The sequence below is a fragment of the Lissotriton helveticus genome, chromosome 8, assembly GCF_964261635.1.
Source record: "Lissotriton helveticus chromosome 8, aLisHel1.1, whole genome shotgun sequence".
Classification (NCBI taxonomy): domain Eukaryota; kingdom Metazoa; phylum Chordata; class Amphibia; order Caudata; family Salamandridae; genus Lissotriton; species Lissotriton helveticus.
Genome location: NC_136069.1, coordinates 598,748,843 through 598,776,130, shown reverse-complemented (window position 1 = coordinate 598,776,130; position 27,288 = coordinate 598,748,843). Strand labels below are relative to the sequence as shown.

General features: G+C 46.1%; 1 protein-coding gene across 1 annotated transcript in view; it reads right to left on the bottom strand.

Moving 5' to 3' along the window:
• Positions 1-27,288, bottom strand: part of BORA (BORA aurora kinase A activator) — a 411,259-nt gene that overhangs the window by 11,248 nt on the left and 372,723 nt on the right. Inside the window, 2 exon segments of the mRNA XM_078657420.1 lie at positions 13,983-14,045; positions 14,048-14,150. Coding sequence (XP_078513546.1) covers positions 13,983-14,045; positions 14,048-14,150 — 166 coding nt within the window.

The window sequence follows — 27,288 nt, the reverse complement described above, 5'->3', positions numbered from 1 at the left end:
TTCAAGATGTGTACAGTGTCCGAAATATAAAAATATAATTCTTCAGTAATAAAACATTTCCTGTTAATTTAAACAGAATAGTTCATAAGTGCAATTGTAATGACATCCAGTCATATATATAACATGTTAGATAGGACATTATGTCAGGCAAATTGGCACTATATGAAGTCAAAGTGTTAAAAAACAGATTTCCAAACAAAGTGCCCGGATTCATGCTGTCAATACATAAAGTTTATCTAACCCATTGACAATAATGCCTAGCAATTATATATTGTGCTTTTGTCACGGAAATTCGAACATCCAAGCGATCATGTATCAACAATTACTTCAAAAATGTTGATGTTCCTAATATCTTACATTTAGATTGGGGCATCTATATTGCACAAACCTATGTTTGCCTCCTTTCAGCATTACCTGGTTAGTTATATTCAGAACGGCACACGGAAAAAAATGTTTGGATAGTCTACATATCTTAATTGCACATAATTTTTTCATGCATTTTGCACATTTTTGCACATTTTGTGACATAATTAAAACCGTATATACTAATAATTACTTAACAGCTGGGTTTGTTTTGCATAGTAGTATCAATATGGGACAGAAGGGGTTGTGATGGTTGCTAAGTCTTGTAACCGGGCATGTGTTAGGGTAATTAGGAGAGGCATAGTCGCCCTATATGGTCCGCCCGTAAGGGGATATTGTGTGACTGACTGGCTGAAATACCGTCGGTCATGTTAATGTTAAGACCACCGGAAAGTCACAATACGGGGGCGATTTATAAAGATAGGTGTTAAGCAAACTAACAGGCGGGCCCCAGTATGCATAGGCGGTCGGAGTAGCGCAGAGTTACGATAGTTTCTATTTAAAAGAAACGGGGAAAAAAATCAACCACGGTTGGCACGAAGCTCAGAGAGCAGTTAAACGCAGTGTAGGAAACGGCAAAGTCGACTTACTATTTAGGCTAATGCCTACGGTCCTAAAGTCCTCCCGGCATGGCGATTCCTGGGTTAGATCCTTCCGCATCTCGCAGTCGCGGGATCCGGTAGTTAAAGGGAACGACCCGGAAGTAGAGATGTTCACTGCGCGAGTTGATCTTTTTCGATAGACTTAATTAGAGATGTTAATTATTTATTTTGTTGACATTTCGGCATAGAAGGGTTGCCCGTATTGGTTTTTACCAATCATGAAGCAAAAAAGGTTTTAATTGTAGCGAAAATATTTTAGCTGAAGCAATTGGTCATAAAAGTGTATTGATCGGCTCGGTAAGGCGGACGCCATTTGTAAGTGGTGAAAGAATCGACCAGACAAGATGTTAATTTTGGGCAGCTTTTCGGTAGATTTCATTTAGGGTAATTTTTTGTTAGTGTTATGGGCATGTGGGCATGCAAGACTTCTCCGTATTGTTTTTATTAAAAATGGAGCAAGAACGTATCATCACAAACGAGACTATTTAAGCTGGAGAGATTGGTCATGAAAATGTATTAATCGGCTCGGTATGGCAGACGCCATTTATAAGTGGTGAAAAAAAGGCCGGTCAACCATGATATAAGGTTTAGGCAGCTTGTATACTGCAAGTCGTGGATGTACTCATAGAATCATGTACTTATTTAGAGTAGCCAGAGAGATATTGAGACAATTTGTACTGAAACACAAAGTATGCTATCATTATTGGAATATATTTCCATCAATTATCAAAAGGTAATGTCTTGACCTTAAAATATAGAGGCGAAGATTAAAGTGCACAGTTCTTGATCCTCCAAGATTATATCATTAATTGTTTTTCTAGATTGTTTTTTTAAAGTAGTGTGACCTTTTAACATTTTGGAACACCCTTGGTCATGTGTGTAGAGTATATTTTTACCATTGTACCTCTGCATTTTCATAGGGGGAATAAAAAATGGGAAAACATGATCAAACAAATTGACTATTTCTGGAAATATAACAAAATATATACACCCGAATGTCTATGTGCATCTCGTCTCATATGTGAGTGATTTTATCCATGCTGTTATTCCAGTGTCTCACATATGCCAATAATGAGAGGATCTATAGTCTACATATCATTGCCATTTTTTTGGAGCCCTATATTTACGGCTAAGAGAATATAGTGTCACCCTCACAAACACAGCATTTGGTCAATTACAGCCAGTGATGCCACTCATATTCTTGATTGAGGCCCTTTGTTACAGTTTCCATTCCAATGATTAGTGAGCTCTCTTCTCGACGGAGCATCTGTTCCAAGTCTCCTCCTCGTTTGGGAATTTTCTTCTGTAGTAGGGGATCCTTCATCAACCTGGACAGCACCACATTCAGCTCCCATGAAGGCGAAGGACGCCGAACAGGAGGAAACACTTTCTTCAATCCTTCCAAAAAATCTTTTATCATAGGAATCTGGAAGAAGGATGTCTGTGAAGTGCATTTCCTGTACGTAGTTAATGCTGTGAGGTGAACCTTAATAGAATGGAAATTAAGGTCCGAGTGAGCCAAATACAAAAGGTATGGAAGAATGACATCTTCCTTGCAGGTCGTCAGATCATAGTTCTTGGAAGTGTACCAGATGCAGAACCTCTTCCGCTTGTAGGCATAGGAAGTCCTAGTGGAAGGTCGCTTAGCCTCCTTGAGTATATCCATGCAATCGTCAGGCAGATTCAGGTGTCCATATTGCACTATCTCAGGAGCCATGCCGCCAAACTCAACGATGAGAGGTTGGGGTGCGATATCTGCCCCCGAACTTCGTGAGAAGTTCCGGCCGACACGGTAGCCGCAGGTGGGGTAGGAGAGACCTGTGAAGCAGGTCTGTGAACCACCACTGTCGGGGCCACTCCGGAGCAATGAGGATCATCCGTGCCCAGGACTGAGACTGCTTGATGGAGCACCGCCGGAATCAGGGGAATGGGTGGAAAAGCGTACAGAAAGCTGTTCGACCAGCTGATCCATAGTGCGTTCCCCAGAGTCCCCGGTTGGTAATACCTGGAGGCGAAGTCTCGGCATTTTCTGTTTTCGGCGGTGGCGAACAGATCTATGTCTGGAGTGCCCCACCTGTCAAAGAGGCCTCCTAGCACCTCGTCGTTTAGAACCCACTCGTGGTTTTCTTGCACCAGCCTGCTGAGTGCGTCCGCCTGAGCATTCTGAACACCGGGCAGATGGGTAGCCGTTATCGTCAGTCCTCTGGCTAGCAGCCAGTGCCAGATCGCCTGCGCTTCTTGTGACAGTGTGCGCGATCTCGAGCCCCACTGCTTGTTGAGGTAATACATTGTGGTCGTATTGTCCATCTGTACAAGCAAGGAGTTGGTCTGGAAGGACGGATGAAAGGCCTTCAGTGCCAAGTGAACAGCTCTGAGTTCCAGGAAATTGATGTGATACGTGGATTCCGCCGGGGACCACATTCCCTGGATCTGTAGATGGTCTGAATGCGCTCCCCAGCCGTGGAGAGAAGCATCTGTGACGATAGTCTGAATGGGAATGTCCTTGTGAAATGGAACCCCTTTGAGGAGATTCTCTGGTGAGCACCACCATCTCAGGGACTGTTGAGCGTGAAGGGACAGCCGGATCCTGTCGTCCCAGCTCCCTCGCTTCTGGTGCCACTGATCCTCCAGACATTCCTGCAACGGCCTCGTGTGGAGTCGTGCGTGTGGCGCGAGGAAGATGCAAGAGGCCATCGACCCCAGTAGAGAAGACACCGTCCTCACTGTCTTAGATGGAATTGCTATGAGAGCCTGAGGCTTCCGAAGTAACGATAAGCGTCGCTCCTCCGAAGGAGACACGCTTGCTGAAAGAGTATCGATGGAGGCTCCCAAGTACTGTAGGCACTGGACAGGAGTCGGAACAGACAAACACCTTGTTCTTTCTCAGGTGCGCTGCCACCACTGCCATGCATTTTGAAAAAGTCCTGGGTGCAGACTTCAGTCCAAACGGTAGTACGGTGTACTGATAGTGATTGGTGCCGACTAGAAATCCCAGGAACTTCCGGTGTTTCCGTGCAATGGGCACATGGAAGTACGCATCCTGGAGATCTATTGCGCAAATCCAGGCTCCTCTTTGCAGCGGAGGAAAAATCTGGTGCAAAGACAGCATGCAAAACTTTTCCCTGCGATTCCATTTGTTTGCTTGTCGCAAATCCCGACTGGGCCTGAACTCGTACTTGTCCTTCTTGCGCACCAGGAAGAACCGTGAGTAAAGACCCTTTCCCCTTTGAGACAAAGGGACGTCTTCTATCGCCCTTTTTCTTAACAGGATATCGCCTCCGCTTGGAGCTCGCGCAGCTGGAACTGTGAGCGAACCGGTGGAATTGCTGGACACGGGCTGACAAAACGAAGACTGTATCCATTGTAAACAATATTCAGCACCCACTTGTCCGGAGTAATTTTTCTCCACTCTACCAGGTAATTTTGTATGCTTCCCCCCACCGGAGCGGGTAACGGACGAGGGGGAAGTAGCACCTCAGGGCTTAGACCCAGCCAGGCCTTTGTTCGCTGAGGAGGACTGCTGGCCGCCTCTGCCCCTCTGACGCTTTTGGAAAGGCTGCCGCTGGTACTGCTGCTGTTGTTGCTGCTGGCCAGCTTTACCACCTTGCCCTCGTTTCTGAGAACCATACCTCCTCTGGAACAGGCAGAAGGACTTCCGTTGTTCCTTTGGTTTCTCCAAACCAACGACCTTCGACGTCTCCACTTCTCCCTTCATGCGGGCCATCTCCTCATCCGCATGCATCCCGAAGAGAGTCGATCCAGAGAACGGCAAATTTGCGACTCTCTGCCTCGCCTCCGGTTTGAGAGAGGTAAGGAGCAACCAGGAATGGCGTCTTAAATTAATGCCATGGCAATAACCATGAGCTGCCAGGAGAGAGGCGTCCACTGCAGAGCCGATGACTTGATTGGAGACCATCATGCCCTCGTTTAATATCTCCTGGAAGTCTTCCCTCTTATCCCTCGGGAGGAGCTAAATAAACTGTTGCAGAGACTCCCACAGGGCGCGGTCATAGCAACCCATGAGCGCTGAGGCACTCTCCGCTTTCATGGTGGTGGTAGCCTTACCGCAGACCTTCCGTCAGGGCTGAGTCCATCTGACGCAGTCCTTGTCCGGAGGCACCGTAGAAGACGGAGCAGTAGCATGCTGTTTCTTGGCTCCTGTCACGATGACAGAATCCGGTACAGGATCTGACCTCAGGAATGCGGGCTCAGAATCCGGGGCCTGTACTTCTTTTGCAGCCGAGATGGAGCCGACTTCATCGAAGCTGGGGTCAGAAACAGCTCCATGGCCAGTTCCTCCAGTCCTGGTACCAAGGGCAACAACGGGCGAAAGAGATGCCGTTTGTGCAAAGTCTCAAAGATCACAGAGGTAGATGGTGTGGGTACCGTCAACGTGATCCCTAACTTCCTCCCCCCCTCAGTAGCACCTCCTGAAACGTTACAATGTCGTCCACAGGTGACACTCTCGTAGGAGGTGAGTCCGATAACGTTGGAGAATACCTCCGGTCACTCGCGGAGCCAGTGTAACGGGACCACGACCTGTCCCTGCGATGACGAAGACGGGAGCTTGTGGAGGAGCGGTGTCTACTGCGAGTGCGATCCCTTCCTCTAGACCTTAATCTAGATCTCCTGGGCCTCGCCGGAGCCGCCAGTTTTTGAGGCGGCGGAAGCGGAGGAGTCGGAGCCGGAACCTCAGGCCGAGGTTGTGGAGGTCGTGGAAGAGGAGGCATAGGCGGTGTAGGAGGCGGTGGAAGCGGAGGAGGAGGAATCGTTGCTGGAGGAGGAGGAAGCTGCGGAGGAGGCATCCTCGGAGGCAGCGGTGGAGACGTAGGCGTCAAAGGCCTAGAAGGTGAGTAGGTCCGTGAATACTCAGATTCCGATGACCTCACCACTCTCCTCTTCTTCTGAGCAGGCCTCGAAGATGATGTTCTGAAGGCAGACCTCTTCGCGGCCGAGCGCCGGCGCCGCAACGACCGGGAACTCGCTGATGAAGACGACAGACTGACCACTGAGGCAGGGGACACTGTCCTGAACCTTGAACGTCTCCTCGACGTTGATTTTTCTTTCCTCGACATCTTCGATTTTCTACTCCTCGACGTCGATCTTCTAGACGTCGACACTCCTCGATGTCGAACGTCTTCTCTTCGACATCGACTTGTCTCTTCTGGACGTCGACCGTCATGTCGCCGTTGACGGCGGTACAGCCTTGACAGCGAGCGCCGTCGCCTCCTGGATTCATCTTGAATTCGATGGTGTGTCGACGCCGGTGAAGTCCTAGACGTCGACCTGGTCCGAGGTCTCGACGTCCTGCCCCTCGACGTCGCTTGGGTTGACGGGGAGCAGATGGTGGTCATACCTCTCGACGCCGAAGCTAGCGATGTCGACCGGGATCTGTGCCTTTTCTGGGCTTTTTCTTTACTGGGGAGCCCCCCCAGAGGCCGAAGCACGGGCAGAGGACGATGACGGAGTCCCTCCATACCCAGAAGTCCCACCTGGTTCTTAATGTCTCCTCTGTTCCAGTCCCTGGAGACAAATCTTCTCCCCGTCACGCAGGGTCCTCCTGGAGAAAGAATGACATATCACAGGAGTCAGGGACATGGGAGGAAGGGAGACAGAGTATACATACTCTGTGGGGGTCAGATTTAGCCTTCTTCCTACCACACTCAGAGGACTTGTCGAATAAAGCTGGCATTTTCGACAGAAAAAAGGTGGAAAAACTGGTTAAAAAACACAGCAAATGGAAGAGGAAGACCCTAGACATCGAGTGAAACACTCAAAACACTGGAAAAGTGCCAAAAATGGAAGAAATACCCAAAAAGGAGAGCTCAATGCTCCAGGGTCCTGCTAGCAGGAGCCGGAAAAAAAAAGTAAAAGGAAAGATTGTACAAATTCATTGAACTGTGTGGAGTCCTCAATTTGATGGAGGAACCCATGTCTGAGTGCCTGAAGGGGATGCAACTAATGATTCATTAGGAACACGTTTTGTTTACATTGACAAGGACGTCTGGGACGGAAGACTTCACCATTGGAGCACCACATAACTAGTTTATCTTCCCATTTACAAATTATTTCGGAACAGCAAAAAGAATAAGTAGGCAGAGCACCTGCTCCTAATACTGTTTCTTTGTAGTCCTTCATAGACACTTAAAAGAAAATCAAAGACAAATAATGCAGCCTATAATAACAAGGCTACACTGGCCAGTACTTCAACTTAAAGTTAAAAGGATAGCCAAATAAAAACAAATTTCACACATATTGCCAAGTTTCACCCATAGAGAAACTTCCCTTCACCAAAATCCTTGAAATGATAGAGAGGAAGGGTTGGACAGACAAGCCCCCATAGGCTGCCATTATGTGTCTGGAAAAGGGATACCGTGCCTTTAAGGAACTCTCCAGAGACCCTCGGTATCCCAGGATGCACAGCCAAAGTCCTTTTACTTTTTTTTTTCCGGCTCCTGCTAGCAGGACCCTGGAGCATTGAGCTCTCCTTTTTGGGTATTTCTTCCATTTTTGGCACTTTTCCAGTGTTTTGAGTTTTTCACTCGACGTCTAGGGTCTTCCTCTTCCATTTGCTGTGTTTTTTAACCAGTTGTACCACCTTTTTCTGTCGAAAATGCCAGCTTTATTCGACAAGTCCTCTGAGTGTGGTAGGAAGAAGGCTAAATCTGACCCCCACAGAGTATGTATACTCTGTCTCCCTTCCTCCCATGTCCCTGACTCCTTTGATATCTGTCATTCTTTCTCCAGGAGGACCCTGCGTGACAGGGAGAAGATTTGTCTCCAGGCACTGGAACAGAGGAGACATGAAGAACCAGGTGGGACTTCTGGGTATGGAGGGACTCAGTCATCGTCCTCTGCCCGTGCTTCGGCCTCTGGTGGGGCTCCCCAGTAAAGAAAAGGCCCAGAAAAGGCACAGATCCCGGTCGACATCGCTAGCTTGGGCGTCGAGAGGTATGACCACCATCTGCTCCCCGTCGACCCAGGGCTCTGGGTCCAAGCGGCGTCGAGGGGCAGGACGTCGAGACCTCGGACCAGGTCGACGTCTAGGACTTCACCGGCGTCGACACCATCGAATTCAAGATGAATCCAGGAGGCGACGGCGCTCGCTGTCAAGGCTGTACCGCCGTCAACGGCGACATGACGGTCGACGTCCAGAAGAGACAAGTCGATGTCGAAGAGAAGACGTTCGACGTCGAGGAGTGTCGACGTCTAGAAGATCGACGTCGAGGAGTAGAAAATCGAAGATGTCGAGGAAAGAAAAATCAACGTCGAGGACAGTGTCCCCTGCCTCAGTGGTCAGTCTGTCGTCTTCATCAGCGAGTTCCCGGGCGCTGCGGCGCCGGCGCTCGGCCGCGAAGAGGTCTGCCTTCAGAACATCTTCTTCGAGGCCTGCTCAGAAGAAGAGGAGAGTGGTGAGGTCATCGGAATTTTCACGGACCTACTCACCTTCTAGGCCTAGGACGCCTACGTCTCCACCGCTGCCTCTGAGGATGCCTCCTCCGCAGCTTCCTCCTCCTCCAGCAACGATTCCTCCTCCTCCGCTTCCACCGCCTCCTACACCGCCTATGCCTCCTCTTCCACAACCTCCACAACCTCGGCCTGAGGTTCCGGCTCCGACTCCTCCGCTTCCGCCGCCTCAAAAACTGGCGGCTCCGGCGAGGCCCAGGAGATCTAGATTAAGGTCTAGAGGAAGGGATCGCACTCGCAGTAGACACCGCTCCTCCACAAGCTCCCGTCTTCGTCATCGCAGGGACAGGTCGTGGTCCCGTTACACTGGCTCCGCGAGTGACCGGAGGTATTCTCCAACGTTATCGGACTCACCTCCTACGAGAGTGTCACCTGTGGACGACATTGTAACGTTTCAGGAGGTGCTGCTGAGGGGGGCAGCGAAGTAAGGGATCACGTTGACGGTACCCACACCATCTACCTCTGTGATCTTTGAGACTTTGCTCAAATGGCATCTCTTTCGCCCGTTGTTGCCCTTGGTACCAGGACTGGAGGAACTGGCCATGGAGCTGTTTCTGACCCCAGCTTCGATGAAGTCGGCTCCATCTCGGCTGCAAAAGAAGTACAGGCCCCCGGATTCTGATCCCGCATTCCTGAGGTCAGATCCTGTACCGGATTCTGTCATCGTGACAGCAGCCAAGAAACAGCATGCTACTGCTCCGTCTTCTACGGTGCCTCCGGACAAGGACTGCGTCAGATGGACTCAGCCCTGACGGAAGGTCAGCGGTAAGGCTGCCACCACCATGAAAGCGGCGAGTGCCTCGGCGCTCATGGGTTGCTATGACCGCGCCCTGTGGGAGTCTCTGCAACAGTTTATTTAGCTCCTCCCGAGGGATAAGAGGGAAGACTTCCAGGAGATATTAAAGGAGGGCATGATGGTCTCCAATCAAGTCATCGGCTCTGCAGTGGACGCCTCTCTCCTGGCAGCTCATGGTTATTGCCATGGCATTAATTTAAGACGCCATTCCTGGTTGCTCCTTACCTCTCTCAAACCGGAGGCGAGGCAGAGAGTCGCAAATTTGCCGTTCTCTGGATCGACTCGCTTCGGGACGCATGCGGATGAGGAAATGGCCCGCATGAAGGGAGAAGTGGAGACGTTGAAGGTCGTTGGTTTGGAGAAACCAAAGGAACAACGGAAGTCCTTCTGCCTTTTCCAGAGGAGGTATGGTTCTCAGAAACGAGGGCAAGGTGGTCAAGCTGGCCAGCAGCAACAACAACAGCAGCAGCAGTACCAGCGGCAGCCTTTCCAAAAGCGTCAGAGGGGCAGAGGCGGCCAGCAGTCCTCCTCAGCGAACAAAGGCGCGGCTGGGTCTAAGCCCTGAGGTGCTACTTCCCCCTCGTCCGTTACCCGCTCCGGTGGGGGGAAGCATACAAAATTACCTGGCAGAGTGGAGAAAATTACTCCGGACAAGTGGGTGCTGAATATTGTTTACAATGGATACAGTCTTCGTTTTGTCAGCCCGTGTCCAGCAATTCCACCGGTTCGCTCACAGTTCCAGCTGCGCGAGCTCCAAGCAGAGGCGATATCCTGTTAAGAAAAAGGGCGATAGAAGACGTCCCTTTGTCCCTTCACGCTCAACAGTCCCTGAGATGGTGGTGCTCACCAGAGAATCTCCTCAAAGGGGTTCCATTTCACAAGGACATTCCCATTCAGACTATCGTCACAGATGCTTCTCTCCACGGCTGGGGAGCGCATTCAGACCATCTACAGATCCAGGGAATGTGGTCCCCGGCGGAATCCACGTATCACATCAATTTCCTGGAACTCAGAGCTGTTCACTTGGCACTGAAGGCCTTTCATCCGTCCTTCCAGACCAACTCCTTGCTTGTACAGATGGACAATACGACCACAATGTATTACCTCAACAAGCAGTGGGGCTCGAGATCGCCCACACTGTCACAAGAAGCGCAGGCGATCTGGCACTGGCTGCTAGCCAGAGGACTGACGATAACGGCTACCCATCTGCCTGGTGTGCAGAATGCTCAGGCGGACGCACTCAGCAGGCTGGTGCAAGAAAACCACGAGTGGGTTCTAAACGACGAGGTGCTAGGAGGCCTCTTTGACAGGTGGGGCACTCCAGACATAGATCTGTTCGCCACCGCCGAAAACAGAAAATGCCGAGACTTTGCCTCCAGGTATTACCAACCGGGGACTCTGGGGAACGCACTATGGATCAGCTGGTCGAACAGCTTTCTGTACGCTTTTCCACCCATTCCCATGATTCCGGCGGGATACCTGGGATACCGAGGGTCTCTGGAGAGTTCCTTAAAGGCACGGTATCCCTTTTCTAGACACATAATGGCAGCCTATGGGGGCTTGTCTGTCCAACCCTTCCTCTCCATCATTTCAAGGATTTTGGTGAAGGGAAGTTTCTCTATGGGTGAAACTTGGCAATATGTGTGAAATTTGTTTTTATTTGGCTATCCTTTTAACTTTAAGTTGAAGTACTGGCCAGTGTAGCCTTGTTATTATAGGCTGCATTATTTGTCTTCGATTTTCTTTTAAGTGTCTATGAAGGACTACAAAGAAACAGTATTAGGAGCAGGTGCACTGCCTACTTATTCTTTTTGCTGTTCCGAAATAATTTGTAAATGGGAAGATAAACTAGTTATGTGGTGCTCCAATGGTGAAGTCTTCCGTCCCAGACGTCCTTGTCAATGTAAACAAAACGTGTTCCTAATGAATCATTAGTTGCATCCCCTTCAGGCACTCAGACATGGGTTCCTCCATCAAATTGAGGACTCCACACAGTTCAATGAATTTGTACAATCTTTCCTTTTATTCATAAAGTTCAGATTCATGAATGATTTCCTTAATGAAATTCATGTATCATTCCATTAAATTCATCATTATTCTTTCATGACATTGCTGCTTTGTTGGCTCCTATACATTACGGGCAATGGACAGCCCTTCCTCATGGAGCATCACTGTTAATTCAAGAATAACAATCACATCAATCTGTCAAATGTCAACAAACCTTTGTTTATATCATCAGTATCTGCGATAAACTATGGTGACTGTGTAACACACGTGTATAAGTGCCAGGATTCTGTTTATGATGTGCCCGTGAACTGTATGTGCATCAAACGTGTAAAAAGAACCAAAACTTACATGTCTTTCTTTAGAGAATACTCGCGTCTCTGAAAAAATTACAAGCAAAAACGATAAATGACCAGCATGTATGAGCTCAAACTCCCGTTCCAAATCCCTAAAAGTGCATCACTAACCTTGTTTAGAGGTTCATTTCCGACGCGTTCAAAATTGAGCTCACTGGAACGCTCACCGGCGTTTCCGTGTTTATTTAATCAGAGTTCGCGCGATTGGGAGCCTCAATTATCACGTGAAGTGTGTCAGAGACAAGGAAATGAAAGACAGACTCAACCGCGGCAGTGTCAAAGTAAAACCCTGTTCAAACTATGAAGCTGATGTTGCGGAGGTAAAAATTGAGAATAGCGCATTTAATAAAAACGCGTGTACATAAAAATAAAAATAAACCGGTGTTTGGGTAGAAAAAAAAACGGGTGTTTGGGTGTGAATATGATGTAATGTACATTCCAGTGACAATGGTACACATGATTAATATCCGTGATCAATCGAAGATAGTCTGCACCAAGATGATGAACCAAGGCTGCCAGGCAATTTGCATAGCATCTGGTTAGCTATGTATGATATTTATAAACAGGCTAATTCTATCCGGTCATTGAGATTATTCGGTTTGCTTGAACTCCGTCTCTGTATCCAAACGTTTTCGCATTGTAGTAAATACTTGTTATTATCTCTCCCTTCCTTTCTTTCAATGCATTCCAGTACAGTGAACTTATTACAGTGGGAACAGCAATAACATAAGTGGCAACATCATATCACATCCCATGAAGGGATTTAACATCAAACTCAAAGTCTCAGCCACCTGTGACACATCCAATGTTATTTATTTGTTGAAATGCCCGTGCGGAAAAGTGTATGTAGGCAAGACGGAAAGGAAAATCAAAATACGCATTACGGAACACAAGTCAAACATTCGCACCCGCAACATGAATTCATCAGTTGCGACTCATTTTGTTGAGGAGCACCACAATATCTCGCAGCTAAAGTTCACTGTACTGGAATGCATTGAAAGAAAGGAAGGAAGGAAGAGATAACAAGTATTTACTACAACGCGAAAACGTTTGGATACAGAGACTGAGTTCAAGCAAACCGAATGGTCTCAATGACCGGATAGAATTAGCCTGTTATTTATAAATATCATACATAGCTAACCAGATGCTATGCAAGTTGCTTGGCAGCCTTGGTTCATCATCTTGGTGCAGACTGTATCTTCGACTGATCACGGATATTAATCATGTGTACCATTGTCACTGGAATGTACATTACACCATATTCACACCCAAACACCCGTTTTTTTCATACCCAAACACCTGTTTCTTTTAATTTTATTTTTTATTCACACGCGTTTTTATTAAATGCACTATTCTCAATTTGTACCTCCGCAACATCAACTTAATCGTTTGAACAGGGTTTTACTTTGACACTGCCGCGGTTGAGTCGGTCTTTCATTTCCTTGTCTCTGACACACATCACGTGATAATTGAGGCTCCCAATTGTGCAAACTGATTAAATAAACACGGAAACGCCGGTGAGCGTTCCAGTGAGCTCAATTTTGAACGCGTCTGAAATGAACCTCTAAACAAGGTTAGTGATGCACTTTTAGGGATACGGAACGGGAGTTTGAGCTCATACGCGCTGGGCATTTATCGTTTTTGCTTGTGATTTTTTCCAGAGACGCGAGTATTCGCTAAAGAAAGACATTTAAGTTTCGGTTCTTTTTACACGGTCGGCACTTTATCGAGTCACGTTTGATGCACATACAGTTCACGGGCACATCATAAACAGAATCCTGGCACTTATACACGTGTGTTACACAGTCACCATAGTTTATCGCAGATACTGATGATATAAACAAAGGTTTGTTGACATTTGACAGTTTGATGTGATTATGTTATTCTTGAATTAAAAGTGATGGGCCCTGAGGAAGGGCTGTCCATTGCTTGAAATGCATAGGAGCCAACAAAGCATCAATGTCATGAAAGAAAAATGATGTTGAATTTAATGGAATGATACAGGAATTTCATTAAGGAAATCATTCATGAATCGGAACTTTATGAATAAAAGGTAAGATTGTACAAATTCATTGAACTGTGTGGAGTCCTCAATTTGATGGAGGAGCCCATGTCTGAGTGCCTGAAGGCGATGCAATTAATGATTCATTAGGACTGCAAAGAAGACAGCTTAAGAGATTATTTTTTATTGCTCCGGGGTCCCCGCACATGGGCGGGACTATTCACTAGATTATGACTATACATAGAGATCCCCTACTACAGAACTGTTCATTAAAATTTCAGAACAATGGCCGAACTAAAATGTCAGTCTAATAAATGTCATTTTATGTACATGATCGTCACCACTGACATTTTCAGCAAGCATATTGAGTGTCATATTTAACAAATACATACCATTTTTGTTTAACTTGTAAAACGGAAGCTCGCTAGTAGATTTCCAAACCGAAATGTTATAATACTTTGGCTGCATGGCTTCAATGTAGTTGATTTATGGGAATGTATGATCGTGTCTAACAACTCCATCTCCAAAACCTGATTATTGCCCTCAAATGCAGGAAACCCCTAAGTACAAATAAACAGTATTGTTATTAAATGTTTATTTTCACATACAAATTGTGCTTTGAGCCCAGAATTAAAAGCCTAGCAAGCAGCACACATACGTGCAAGTCAGTTATTTATTGCAGTATTGTCAATTAAGATCACAAAATACATTTTGCATAAATCCTCCACGTAAACGTAAAGCTGCCCATCCTCTTGAAAAAGGTCAAGGAACCAGTGTGAGAGGAGTGTAGGTCACCTGGCCCATCCTCATTTTCCAACTTCTATATAGGACACAAAATGCTTTAATAGTTGTCCAACTTTATTCGGGCATCTCTCTCAATTTGGGAATTGGTGCTTGAAAAAACTGGATGAGGTGCTCGTATCGATACAGGAAGTGTAATATTGGAGCCAGGGAGAGAGGTGCCTAGTGATATTCATCAACCAGCCTCATCACGCGCTTATAGTGCAATTCTTGAAAATATCTAATTTCGCAGTAGAATCTACAGATCAACTCTGGAAAATAAGGTCATATGTTAGCTGAGTAGGAATGCCAAAATATACCCTGGCTTTTATAACGAGATTCTATTGGTGGGCAGGCCCTCTGACTAAATACCTTAATGGAGACTGCACAATTGTGAACTGTAGACTCTCACAGTTAGAGGTGAGGGCTGATACAATAATCAAACTGAAGCTTAATAGGTCCGGTCCCAGTAAGTCTTTTGCCCTGGTTTACTTTTTTACAGTCACCGGAGGCTGGTTATAAGGCATTCTGGGGTATGTCTAAGCCATTTTTCTGTTTCGGAACCAGCTGACGGTTGTTTATCTGTTAACCGTTTCTCGGTTCCATCGAATTGAGCTGGGTGGGAATGACTGACTTAAGGGGACTATATCCAGCCCCCTCTCAGACAGCACTCAATTTGTGGAACCGTTGGATAACACTGGTGGCCCAACTCTCCAGGTCCATGGCGTTCGATGCTAGTCCTAGTAAACACTTATTCAAGAATGAAGGTTTTTATTAAGTTGGCATATAGCAGGTGCGACTGCCAAACTAGGCCAGCGAAACGGAGTTGAACACATTCACATGTTTTGCATTGTTTGTTCCAAGAAAAGTGAGCCCCATAAGACCTTTTTAGCAACGACTTTGTCATACAATTCCAGCCCTACCCTCGGCCTCTGGCAGGTATAACAACTTGGTTTAAGGATTTGATTAATTGTTTGATCATGCCTATTGATAAAATACTAAATTATGCATCAATTCTTTATAAAGTCAGTAATTTCAGCTTGGTCATAATTAACTTTTACAATAACGACTTTTGTGAAGAATCTCACATACTATTTTATTTCACTAATGAGGTGGAAGACAGATACTAGAGTAAACGTAGGGTTTTAATGTGCTCTTTGCAGTGGATTTTAACGCTAGGTGGAGCGACATGTCCACTACATTAGCACCCAAATCTTAATGTTTTTGATACAACTAATATTGCATCGACTCGGGACTCGCAGTGGAAAATGCTGTATGATTTTTGTTCAACTTTCTGTAAAACCTTCGAGCTTTTAGGACCTTTAAATTAGAGGTTGTTCCTCTACAATCTACTACATGTATGTCCCAAGGAGCCCGCATACTTATTAGAAGGGGCTCTACAGGCAAGCATATTTAGCTACCACAACCTCCTTGCTGTCTCCATTGCAACCCCCAAAGATAGATCGAAGGTGGTATTTGAGGAACAACTTAAACCAACAATTAAAGATAATAGGAGAGGGCTGATTTGAGAACTGGCCAATTTGGGAAATATATTATGTCAACTAATTGTAAGTAACTTGGTCCTCATACATCGCTGCTAATCACTTGATATTAACCCTACTCTTATTGTGGAATGGTTTGTAAATGTGGGTATTAAGATGTGGGCCCTATTAAAACCAGTGGAGATACAGACAGTGATCTTGGTCAGATGAGGTCTGCAGAAGAGCGAATAAAAGGCTGTGAAATGCATTGAACTCTTCCCTAGGAATAGAAATGAAATAGCGATTTACAGGAAATAATATAACGAGGACTTGAAAAATAGGAAATCCGACCTACAGCGCGAGATGGGAAAATTGAGTTTGCCCCTGTAAGCTTAATGATACTCAGGAGTTCTGGAAGGTTATTAATTCAAACACATTCTCCAAAACCCCAGGTAACCTTTTGGTTCCAATATTGGGCCAGAAGACTGTTTAACTCACTTAAACGCGCGGTGCTCGTGACTAGCTCAGATCGTCATGACCACACCCGTTTCTTTAGAACGCTCAGCACAGCAGGGGAATTAGCCCCACGTGTGAGCGCCGCAGGGGTCATGACTAGCTCAGCTCGTCATGAGCATGCAAGGTGTTAAACTGCTTTATCCCAAACATTTTTGCCTCCTATTTTTCTGACCCGGTTTTCGTTGGCTAAAGGATTCTGGGCACTTTAACACTGCTGATCAGTGAAAGTGCATATGCGCTCTGCATAAATCGTGATAGGATTGGTTATCCATGATTGGTATATTTGATTTACTGGTAAGTCTCTAGTAAAGTGCACAGTGTGTGCTAGGTCCTGTAAACCAAATGCTACTAGTGGGCTTGCACCACTGGTTGTGCTACCCACACGAGTAGCCCTATAAATGTGTCTCAGACTTACCACTGTAGTCTTTGCACGCATAGTTTTAAACTGACATGTTGCCCTGGCACGTGCACCCACTTGGCAGACCCCAAACCTTACCTTACATGTAAAGCACAGCTAAGGTAGGCACAATGTACCCCCATGGGCAGGGTCAGTGTATGTGAAAGGTAGGACATGTACTGCTGTGTGAGACATGTCCTGATACTGAATTACTGTGCATTTCGTTTTTCTCTATTGAAAGGCTATCTGTCCCATAGGCTAACGTGGGAGTTGCTTTGTAACACCTTACAAGTATAACTTTCCATTGGGACAAGATCAATAAACGGAGTTTCAGGTCTATGAACTTAGAATTTATTAATGCACCTTTTGGCAAAGGTGGATTTTAAATTGTGTTTAAAAATGCCACTTTTAGAAAGTGGGGACTTTCTAACTATACCATCCTATGTGCCTCTGTTTGTGTATTCAGCGTCTGGTATTTGAGTGACAGGAGCTGGGGATGTGCATTCACTCTAGACAGTCACTAGGGGGTTGAGGTGTGCCCTGCCTTGCCAGGGCGACTCATCGCTGGGCTGAATATACCTGGTCTACATTTAGAGTGGTGGTAAGAGTTTTGCTTGCACCTGATTGCTGTGTCTACTTTTCACAGTGCAATCTCCACCTCTGTGGGAGGACACAACTGGTTTGGCCTGGGTTCAGAGACCCTTACATCAAAGAGAACAATAACAAAATGGGGTATAAGTATTGGATCTAAAACCCTAGGGCTTTGGATTACTTCCAGGAACAAGTGGAACAATGCAAGAAGAAGAGCAGAAGGACTGTGTGAGAAGCGCTGCCTTTTTTGAGTGGGGGTTGTTTGGCCTGCAGTTGTTGCTTCGGTCTGTGGTGGAGAAAAAGGAGTAACTCTTTTGCCCTGCTGTGGTATCCTGCTTGAGAAGAAACCTCCAAGGGCTTGTGTGTGCTTGCCTCCTGTTGCTAAAGACTCCGGGACATCAATGTTTTCCTTGTGCTATTGTAAATTGCTGGTGTTACTGGGAGTTCCTTGTGCTTTCACTTTATTGGAAATTCTTGGTGCTTTCACTTTACTGGGAGTGCCTTATACTTTCGCTTTACTTGAAATTCAGGGTGCTGGTGGAAAGCCGCCCTGTGCTATCTTTGCTGAAAAGCTCCCTTGCGCTTTCGTGACCGCAGTGCCTTGCTGTGAGGTCTCCGATCTTGAATGACATGAGTGAGGCTGCTCCCTAGATGGGCGAGCGCAGCCGAACCACCAAGCGTTGTGGGCAACCAACCCCGAATTGAAGCCCCCTGTGGTGCCCAACCAGGAAGGCTCTCCAGCTGGGAGTTCTACTTCGTTGCTGGGCAATGCCTACGAGGAAGGCCGTCTCCACCAAGAACCCAGCAGAAACAATGTCGTCTGTGGCCAGGAGCCCCGAGGAGGAGGAACTCAGCTGACCTACCACTGGGAGTGGAGAGGAAGCTCGCCAGCAGTGAGGTGAAACCGGGAGCCATGCGGGGGCTCGGGGTCAGCAAACTTCCCCGGGGCCGGGCTGCCCGATTAATTCTGGGTGCGCGACAGTCTAGCAGGCAGCCGCGTGGTAACATTGGGCAGGAGGGAGACCCAGGAAGGTCTCCCCACTGAGCATATTTATTTAATTTATTTAAACAACCTGTAAAGTGCGCAAATACCCATAGGTGTCTCTGCGCTATGTGCTGCAGAAGGTATGGCTTAGAATGGAAAAAACCTATTACTTGAAAAGGCATGTTTTTATTTGTTTCCTGAATGACAGCAGAATATGGCTAGCCTTAATCTGCGAGGGAAGAGAGTTCCACAGTTTAGCAGTCGCAACTACAAAACTTCTGTCGCCCCAGTTGGTTCTCTTGATTCTAGGGACGACAAGAAGATTGGGACCTGCGAAGGGATCTGATGGGAGTGTATACTTGAAATGACTACTTAAAAAATTCCGGCCTGGTATCATGAATGGCCTTATAAGCAATACAGAGAACTTTAAATTTTGTTCTACTTCTTATGGGCAGCCAGTGAAGCCGTTGCACCATGTTCGAGATGGACTTAAATTTGGGAGTACCAACAGTATCCTAGCAGCCGCATTCTGAACCAACTGCAGCTTACTAAGAACCATTTCCTGTGCATTAATTAGAAGGCTATTACAGTAATCAACTATGTACATAACCAGATCGGAGATTAGCTTACTCCTGGCCCCAGCCAGGATAAAAGGCAGCAATTTCTTTACCATTCTTAAGATATAAAAGGAAGAGGAGACCACTGCGTTAGCATGATGTTTAAAAGACAATTTATCATCAAGAATGACACCTAGGTTCCTGGCTTTAGTGACAGTAATTGGGGGCGATCCCAATTTATCCAGCCACCAGCCCGCAGACCACCACGGGGAAACATTTCCAAAGACCATTCCTTCTGTCTTGGACGAGTTTAATTTGAGGCAATGCTTTGACATCCAGGTACTGATGGCCAAAATGCCATTGTGAAAGCTAGCAGATACTGCGCTCCCGTTTGTATGAACGGCAAGCACCAATTGGGTGTCATCTGCATAAGGCGGGAGAGCTAGTCCAAACGATTTGATTACTCGTGCCAAGTCGGTGAAGTAAATATTGAACAATGTAGGACTCAAACGAGGACCCTTGCGGGACACCACACGGAAGTGAAAAGAGTAGGGAATTTAAATCACCCAGAATAACTAGCGGGGTACGATTAGATAGAGATTATGACAGAAGGGCTTTTGCCTTGTTCCCAATGCCTAGGGCAGAGACACGATTGATCAGTGTGGTACAATCAACCATGTCAAGTGCTACTGATCGATCCAATAGCACAAGAACCGCAGCACCGCCTTTGTCTAACACTTACCTGATATAATCAGTAGCTTTGATGAGTGTGGTTTCTGTGCTATCGACTTTCCTAAAGCCATACCTGTTGGAGGCAAGCAACCCCTTTTCATTGTGGTGCGGGGGACTCAGCGAGGTATCCTCACTGGCTGTGGCAGTTTTGCCTACAGCAGCAGTCCCTCGGTACGAACGTGGGCTGTTGCCCCTCCAGTTCTACAAATTGAGAGGACGGGGCAAGATCTCACCGACAACTTGGGCATATACTGGGGGGCAGTTGTTCCGTGTGGGGCCACCGTAGGGTGGAGCCTCAATGGAGGCGTCCACATAGAAACTTGGCACTTCAGGATTACCAGCGTAATAGGCACAGAGATCCCTGGGCCCCGTTATGTATGAATGATGTTGGGGGATTCAGGTGCTTTCTCTCCAAACCTAATCTGCTGCACCCCATGCCCTGATGTGCTATGCATTATGGACAGTGGTGGTATGTGGTGGCTGTATGCATAATGTTCGATACCATGTGCAACTTATGAGTATTTGATTTATTGAACTAACTGATGTTAGGCATAATAGTTTGGAGGACATGGGCATTATATATGTCCTTACGTTATTGCCCTACCTGTGATATAACAACAATTGGCCAGTTGACAAAGTGAATGATGATGTGTTTTGAATTTGAATTTAAAAACATTTGTACAGCGCACTTTTACCCAGCGGTTTCATGGCGCTATTTGTGTTGCAGTGAGCGGCAGCAGTAGGAGGAGGTTAGACAGAGTAAGCTTGCGTAAAAAGGAAGGTTTTAAGATCCTTCCGGAACTGAGGGTAGGAGGGCGAAGTGCGGAGGGAAACAGGAAGGGAGTTCCAGAATACAGGAGCCTGGACAGCGAACTTCGCTCCACCAGCTCTCTGTTTTTTAAATCGGGGAGTAGCTAGGAGGGCCCTATGAGAAGAGCGTAACTCTCTGCCTGGAAGATAGGGCGTGACAGCAGAGCATATGAATTTAGGGGCAGTGCCTGACCTGGCCTGAAAAGTGAGGCAGCCGAGTTTGAAGAGGGCACGCTCTCGCACCGGCAGCCAGTGTAATGCTTTAAGCAGTGGACTAGCCCGATGATACTTGGGAAGGCCATGAATCAGGCGAGCAGCCTGATTCTGAACCAGCTGCAAGCGATGGATTGCGTAGGCAGGGGCCCCATTGTAAATTACGTTACCGTAATCGATGCGGGACAGTACCATGGCCAGCACAATAATTTTTAAAGCAGGGAGGGAAAAAAAACGAGAAACTTTCCTGATTGTTCTTAGGGAGAAGAAACAGGAGGAGACAACTGAACCAATTTGTGCATGGATAGAGAGTTGTGAGTCTAAAAGAATCCCAAGGGTTTTAACTTTAGGCACTGGGGAAGGAGGGACACCAAGTGAAGGGGGCCAAAAGGAAGGGGACCACGGACTGCAACCACCTCCGGTGAAAACCAGCTCGGTCTTGTCTGGATTGAGTTTGAGGTGGTTGCAGTTCATCCAATCCTGGATAAATGTCATAACTGACTGAACATTCTGGGCAGATGAGGGAGAGTGGGAAAGGTTGAAGATTAGCTGGAGGTCATCGGCGTAATTGAACACCGTGACCTCCAGCTGCTGTAACATAAAAATAAGGGGGTAGATGTATAAATTAAATAAGAGGGGGGAAAGTGACGAGCCCTGAGGGACCCCGCACTCTACCTTGCGGGAGGCCGCGGTAAAGCCAGCCAGGTGGACCGCTTGGGTTCTCCCGGCAAGGAAGGACTCAAGCCACGAGAAGGCCATGCCCTCTATGCCCGCCGCCCTGACACGGCTAAGGAGGATGGAGTGGTCCACCGTGTCAAAAGCGGCGGACAGATCTAATAGTATCAGGGCTTGTGGTACATTAGTATCAATACCTTCCCGTAGCCTGTCCATTACCGAGATCACCACCTTCTCCGTAGAGTGCAGGGGCCTAAACCCAGCTTGGCAGGGGGAGAGGCAATGATTTGCCTCTACGTGGGCACTCAGAATGGTCGTAACATGAGTCTCAAGGACTTTTGCTAGGTAGGGCAAGAGGGAAATCGGGCGATAGTTGGAAGGGGTAGATGAGTCAGTGCCAAGTTTTTTTATAATTGGAACGACAGCCGCTGATTTATGTAAACTGGGAACGGTGCCAAAAATAAGGGAATCATTGAGGAGGGTTAGGGGCGGGTTAGGGCAAACTAAATAGATTTCCCTGAGAACATGAGCCGGGGCGAAATCTAGGGGGGAGCCTGATTTGACTCGAACCAACAGCGGAGGGAGGGAATCCTTGGTTAACAATGGGAAGGTAGTCAGTTTGGGAACCGTGGGGGGTGGGGAGGGATTGACAAATGTAGGGGAGGGGGAGGGAATGTTAAGTTTAATTTTTGCGACCTTGGTAATGAAAAACTCATTGAGTGAGTTACAGAGGGACTGGAGGGGGGATGGTTGCCGTGGCTCTGCCAGATGAAGCTAGTTCGTGTTTTATACATATTTGTATGACAAGTGCCTAACCAGGGGGGGGGGGGGGGGTCTGTGTGTGTGTCTGTGTACACACATGGATAAGCCAGACTGCCTTGCCAAGCTAACAAGGGGGTTGAGCAGGGGTTATCTTGTGTGTGTGTAACTTCCTTACCCGGACTAGAGTGGTGGGTTCTGCCTGGCTTAGGTGCATACCCTAGCCAACCAGAAACACCATTTCTAACAATAGCTATAAATAAAATTCTATGTCAGGGCTGTGCCATTTCTGCAGTTCATGTTCCGGCAGATTGCTCCCCTGTGGGAGAACATCCCGCAATCGTTTCCTTTCTTGGGAACCAAGGCAATTCCTGTCATGGAAGGAACTTTCGGTCAGATTGGACATGTGACTGGTGTCCTGCAGAAGAGGGTCTGACGTTTGAGCTCTAGATCTCACAGATCATGAGAGAGCTCCATATTGCCCTGAGAAAACCACTTGGGACAGTTTGTTCTTCCACGATTGCCCGCTGGGTCATGCAAGAGGCAGGTATTAATGTGAACATATTTGGGGCACACTCTGTGAGGGAACAGGGTGATGGCCTCCAAAGCATTCCATTTAGGCATCCCCCTGGAAGATATCCTAAATGCAGCAGACTTGTCTTTGGACGCTACATTTAAGAGGGTTTATTTCAAGCCAGTGATTGATGTGGCACTGCTGGCGCTCAGCAAGCTCTAAAACTAGCATATTCTTCGCCTTCAGGCCGGACACAGAATTCAAATTTTCCTAGCACACGTAACGTAAACTTTTAATTCTATTAAGGACACAGAAGCAAGGATTATCCCACCCAGCAAAAAGTTCTCGAACTTGTCCCTCCCCGTATTCAGTAAGTAATTGTTTATTTGAAGTTATTTTGTGACTGTAGGAATTAATATAGACTAAACAATGGGTGCTTTGGATTTGTTCCTAACATGACTCTGTTGGATCGTACATAAATAATTTTTACTTCTGGCATTTTGATGTACTGCAGGAAGCAGTCATTTATATTGTGCTCGCCAACTTCTTCCAAGCAAGACTTATAAGCAGCGCAAAATGACGTGATACGCCCAAAGAAAAGAGGCAGCGTGAAAGTAGAAGATGGACATTATTGGTACTGCCTTATTATGATTGGTTGTTGTATTATGCCCAAAGTCTTCTGGTAATGTTAGATTTGATAAAAGCTTTTGTATTGGCTGCTGTTCAAAACATATAATCAGTGAAGTAAAGATTATAAAGAAAAACAATTTTTCCACAGCGGACCAACCGAAAAAGCACCTCAAACTTCAAGAAGTCCCATGCAATCTTAAGTCTCTTGTGCTGTTCAACCTCCGAGACCTGCTGTGGTTAGGTCCCACTGGGTTCCCAGAAGAAAGTTAAAAGACACGTGGAGGCAGCACCAAATTCAAAGTAATTTGCAGAAGCAAAGAGTAATGTAAAAAAATATTTTTCTTTTTATTCGTTTTTTTCTTTTTTCAAGGTGCACAAGACAGCCAACGCGTTTCGCTCCCCAACCTTGGGAGCTTCGTCAGGGCAAAATCAAGCGAAACTAAAAACCTGTATAGGTCTTAAGGTTAGATAACAATGGCACTGTCCAATACAGTGTAACTTGACAGGCGTTGTGCGTAGGTATATGGCTCAAGCGAAATCCAGTTAAACAGAGATAGTACTCAGAGAAAAATTGTAGAGATGACTAATTATTCCACGTGTGTGTCCAAACACGTCAGGGGGGCCATAAATCGCTATAGTCAAGATGCAATAGTGTGCAGAAACCTGTAAAGGTCACATGCATTACATATTCATATGGGCCAATGTGAGTGCCGTCATGATGGTAAGTAGTCCTTGATAAGCTGCAGAATGTATTAAGTCTCACATAAGGATGACAACCGGACAGTCCCCCGTAAGAAACGCCAACCATTTCTGGCGTTTCTTACGGGGGACTGTCCTGTTGTCATCCTTATGAACATCAGTCTCAGAGGCGGAGGCTATTTCACAGAGTAAGACGATACTAGGAACAACTATCTTGTTACTTCCTTCTTACTTTGCAAGATTCTGGTACAATCATGTTTATTTTGCAGGAAAGGAGATTGCTGCCAGCCAAAGACAAATCTTGCTTTGTTCGTGGCAGGCCGAAGATTATACAGCACCGTCAATTTGATGCTTCCGAGGAGTAGTTGTTGACAGTGGGGTGATAGAGTTGTGTTTCCCTTGATTAGTGAAGAGGTGAGCAGGTGGGGGCCAAATGGTCTTGAATTGGGGGGAGGGGTTGATTAGCAAGTTACAGTCACCATCAATTTGTGAGAAGGTATGTGTGTACTATGGAGAATATAGAGGCAGCGAGGAACATTTTAGCAGCTGTACCGATGCCAAGCGGTAATCGGTTTCCTTTTTACGTGCTCTTAAAAGAAGGGAAATTGAGTGGCATGAAAATGCAGGGAGTGAATATGGGTGTAATGTTAATTGGACCATTTTAAAGCTGAAGGGGGTTTAACCACTTCAGCTTTACAGGCTTGCCTCCATTTAAGAGAATTAACTCAGTAGTGGTTGGATTTAACCTAACAGTAGATGGTTGACAAATACATTTGAACGGCAGTTGACTTTGAGGCCTAAATTTGTACTTCACTTCTGACAGAAAAAGGGCCTTCTTTTCCACTGCACCCATATTTTCCCTCACTCTAGTTTTTCCCTTCTCCACACTGGGATTTTTTTATGTTTGGGAATATTTTATGTGAGCTATAATATTTCAATTTTCCTCTTCAGTGCCAGACCTAGGAGTTCCCCGTTTAGCCTTTACCATCTCTTATGTTGAACCATATTTTCCCATTTATTATCTTTCTACTCTGTCTAATGCTACTGTTTTCCTGGAGTCTTCCCTTCTTGTAAATGTACCATTGTTCTTCCTTAACTTAAGGAGTCATCTCTCACTAGACCAGAAACAAGCCTCCTCCTTGTGCAAAAGTTTCAGCGCTCCGTCCATCAGCTCCTTGTGTTTGCTTAGTGGCATTTGGGTTGGCATACTCCCAAGGTAACATACCAACCCAAGACATTTCTAAAATACAGACATCAGAGTGGCTCCAGGCTGGTGTGGCTTAATAGAATTCAACCATGGCTTCTTACTTAGACTACCTAATACATTTCAGCTTAAGTGAGTAATTTTCCTCTTATTAATGTGAGGAACCCTTGGGGATCAACAAAGGTACTACCACCCAGTGTTTCCACACATCTTCAAATGAGAAAGGATACCACACTTGTGTGGATGGGGTGAGCACCCATTACAAGAAAGGTCTTAAAATCAATGTGGAAATTATCCTTTGAATTTCAATCATTTTGGAGATGTGAATGTTGCAGTATTTAGGGTATGAATCATCTGCTAGCCAAGCAATCTACCAAACCCAGGCATTCCTGAAAACTAGACATCTGGGAGAGTCCATGGTGGTGTGGATTGCATGGATCCCGTTACTATTTCTTTCCCGGAATGCCCTGCAAACTTCAAGGTATGGTGAAAAAAACTATTTCCTCATTTATAAGGCAACAAAAGTCCTACTGTCCTGCATTCCTTCAGTTCTCCAGATTAAAATACCACCCTATATTTGATTGGTGACGTATCATACTGGATAGTAACAGTTAACACTTGGACCACATGAAATCAATGTAGTGTCAATGTGGTCTTTGCAGGGTCACTGCTTTAGTGTTCCTACCACGTGTGTTAGGCCTTTCCACACAAGGAGAACCATTTTCCAACAAGGTGTATAAATGCATGCAGGATAGTAAAACATTAGCTACAAAGGGGAGAGTCTCCCATTTTCAAATGCACCTCGAAAGGTTATTTGTACTTTTACTTTCATAGTGGTCAGTGCTATGTGTGTGTTCATTGCATCTACTAAAGAAAAAAAAAAAAAAAAAACCAACTCAACAAACAAAAACATATGGCTGCTGTTGCAGTTTTTCCGCAGCAGGCCAAAGTGGAACCGATTAAACTTTTTCTTTTTTTTTAAATAAAAAAAGCTCTACTGGAAGAGTTTCTATGCGAGGACAGGATCTTCATGTTTTCCGCGCTACAAAAGTAATGTGGAGAACGTGAACATCACTTGCAGAAACTAAAAAGTGTTGCTCTTATTCTTACTGCCTTGATTCGAAGTGTAGCTTTCTCCCTCATGCCATATATAGATGGTATGCAAATCATCACCTCCCTGAATGGCAACACTGAGGACTAGCAAGACACATTTCATAACTGCTTACTGCGGTTGCAAGTTGCATGACTGATAACATGTTAGAATTGAATGTACACAAAAAAGGGGTCCTTATTTTTGTTGGGCCATCTACTTTTTGGTCTCCAGTGGGGTGGCCACTAGAACTGGGATCTGCCCGGATTTCATCAAAGTATGCAAGTAATTGGTGTTATTTTGATGAACTCTTTTCTTTACTCATTCTACCCTGTATTTATTAAGATCCTCCTGCAGTCTATTCAACTGAAGCAAAATATGTGACCAGGCTTCTCCTCTTACTTCCTCCCAGATGAAAATTCTAAGGTCACCTGAAGGGACTTCACTGGCTTTCTGTGGCTAAATGTTTAATTTAAAGCATTGAGCATCTGTCACCAAGTACTTCACTCAAGGGCCCATCCTTTATTCGAATCTGGATTTCAAATTATGTGCCTGGTAGTAACGAATAGTTTACCTGTCGGTGTAGTTTTGTAGCTTGAAGATCTTTCTGGATTCACTATGCTGTGCATTTTTCCGCGGTCTAGTGGTTGGGTCCGAAATCGTAGTATTTTCTTTGTTTTTTTTTCCTGTGACGTCGGCATGCTTCCTGCGGAAGCTCCACCCCTGGGCGCCATCTTCGGGTTCTTTTTTCTTTTCCCTTTGTGTTCTGTTTCCGAACTGTATGGCAATGTTTTTATCTTTTTTCTTTTAGCGCCGTTTTCCTTGAAGTTCCATGAAGATATATATTTTGTTTACCACCTACTTTCTCCAGCCTCATCTTTCTGGCGGAGGTAGGTGGGTTCGCTAGTGAATCCAGAAAGATCTTCAAGCTGCAAAACTACACCGACAGGTAAGAAACTATTCGTTTTGCAGCGTGAATCTTTCTGGATTCACTATGCTGTGCATAGACTTCGTATCGGTTTGTTGTTATTGTGGCGGCTGGGTGGAAGATGAGCTTGTGTTCTT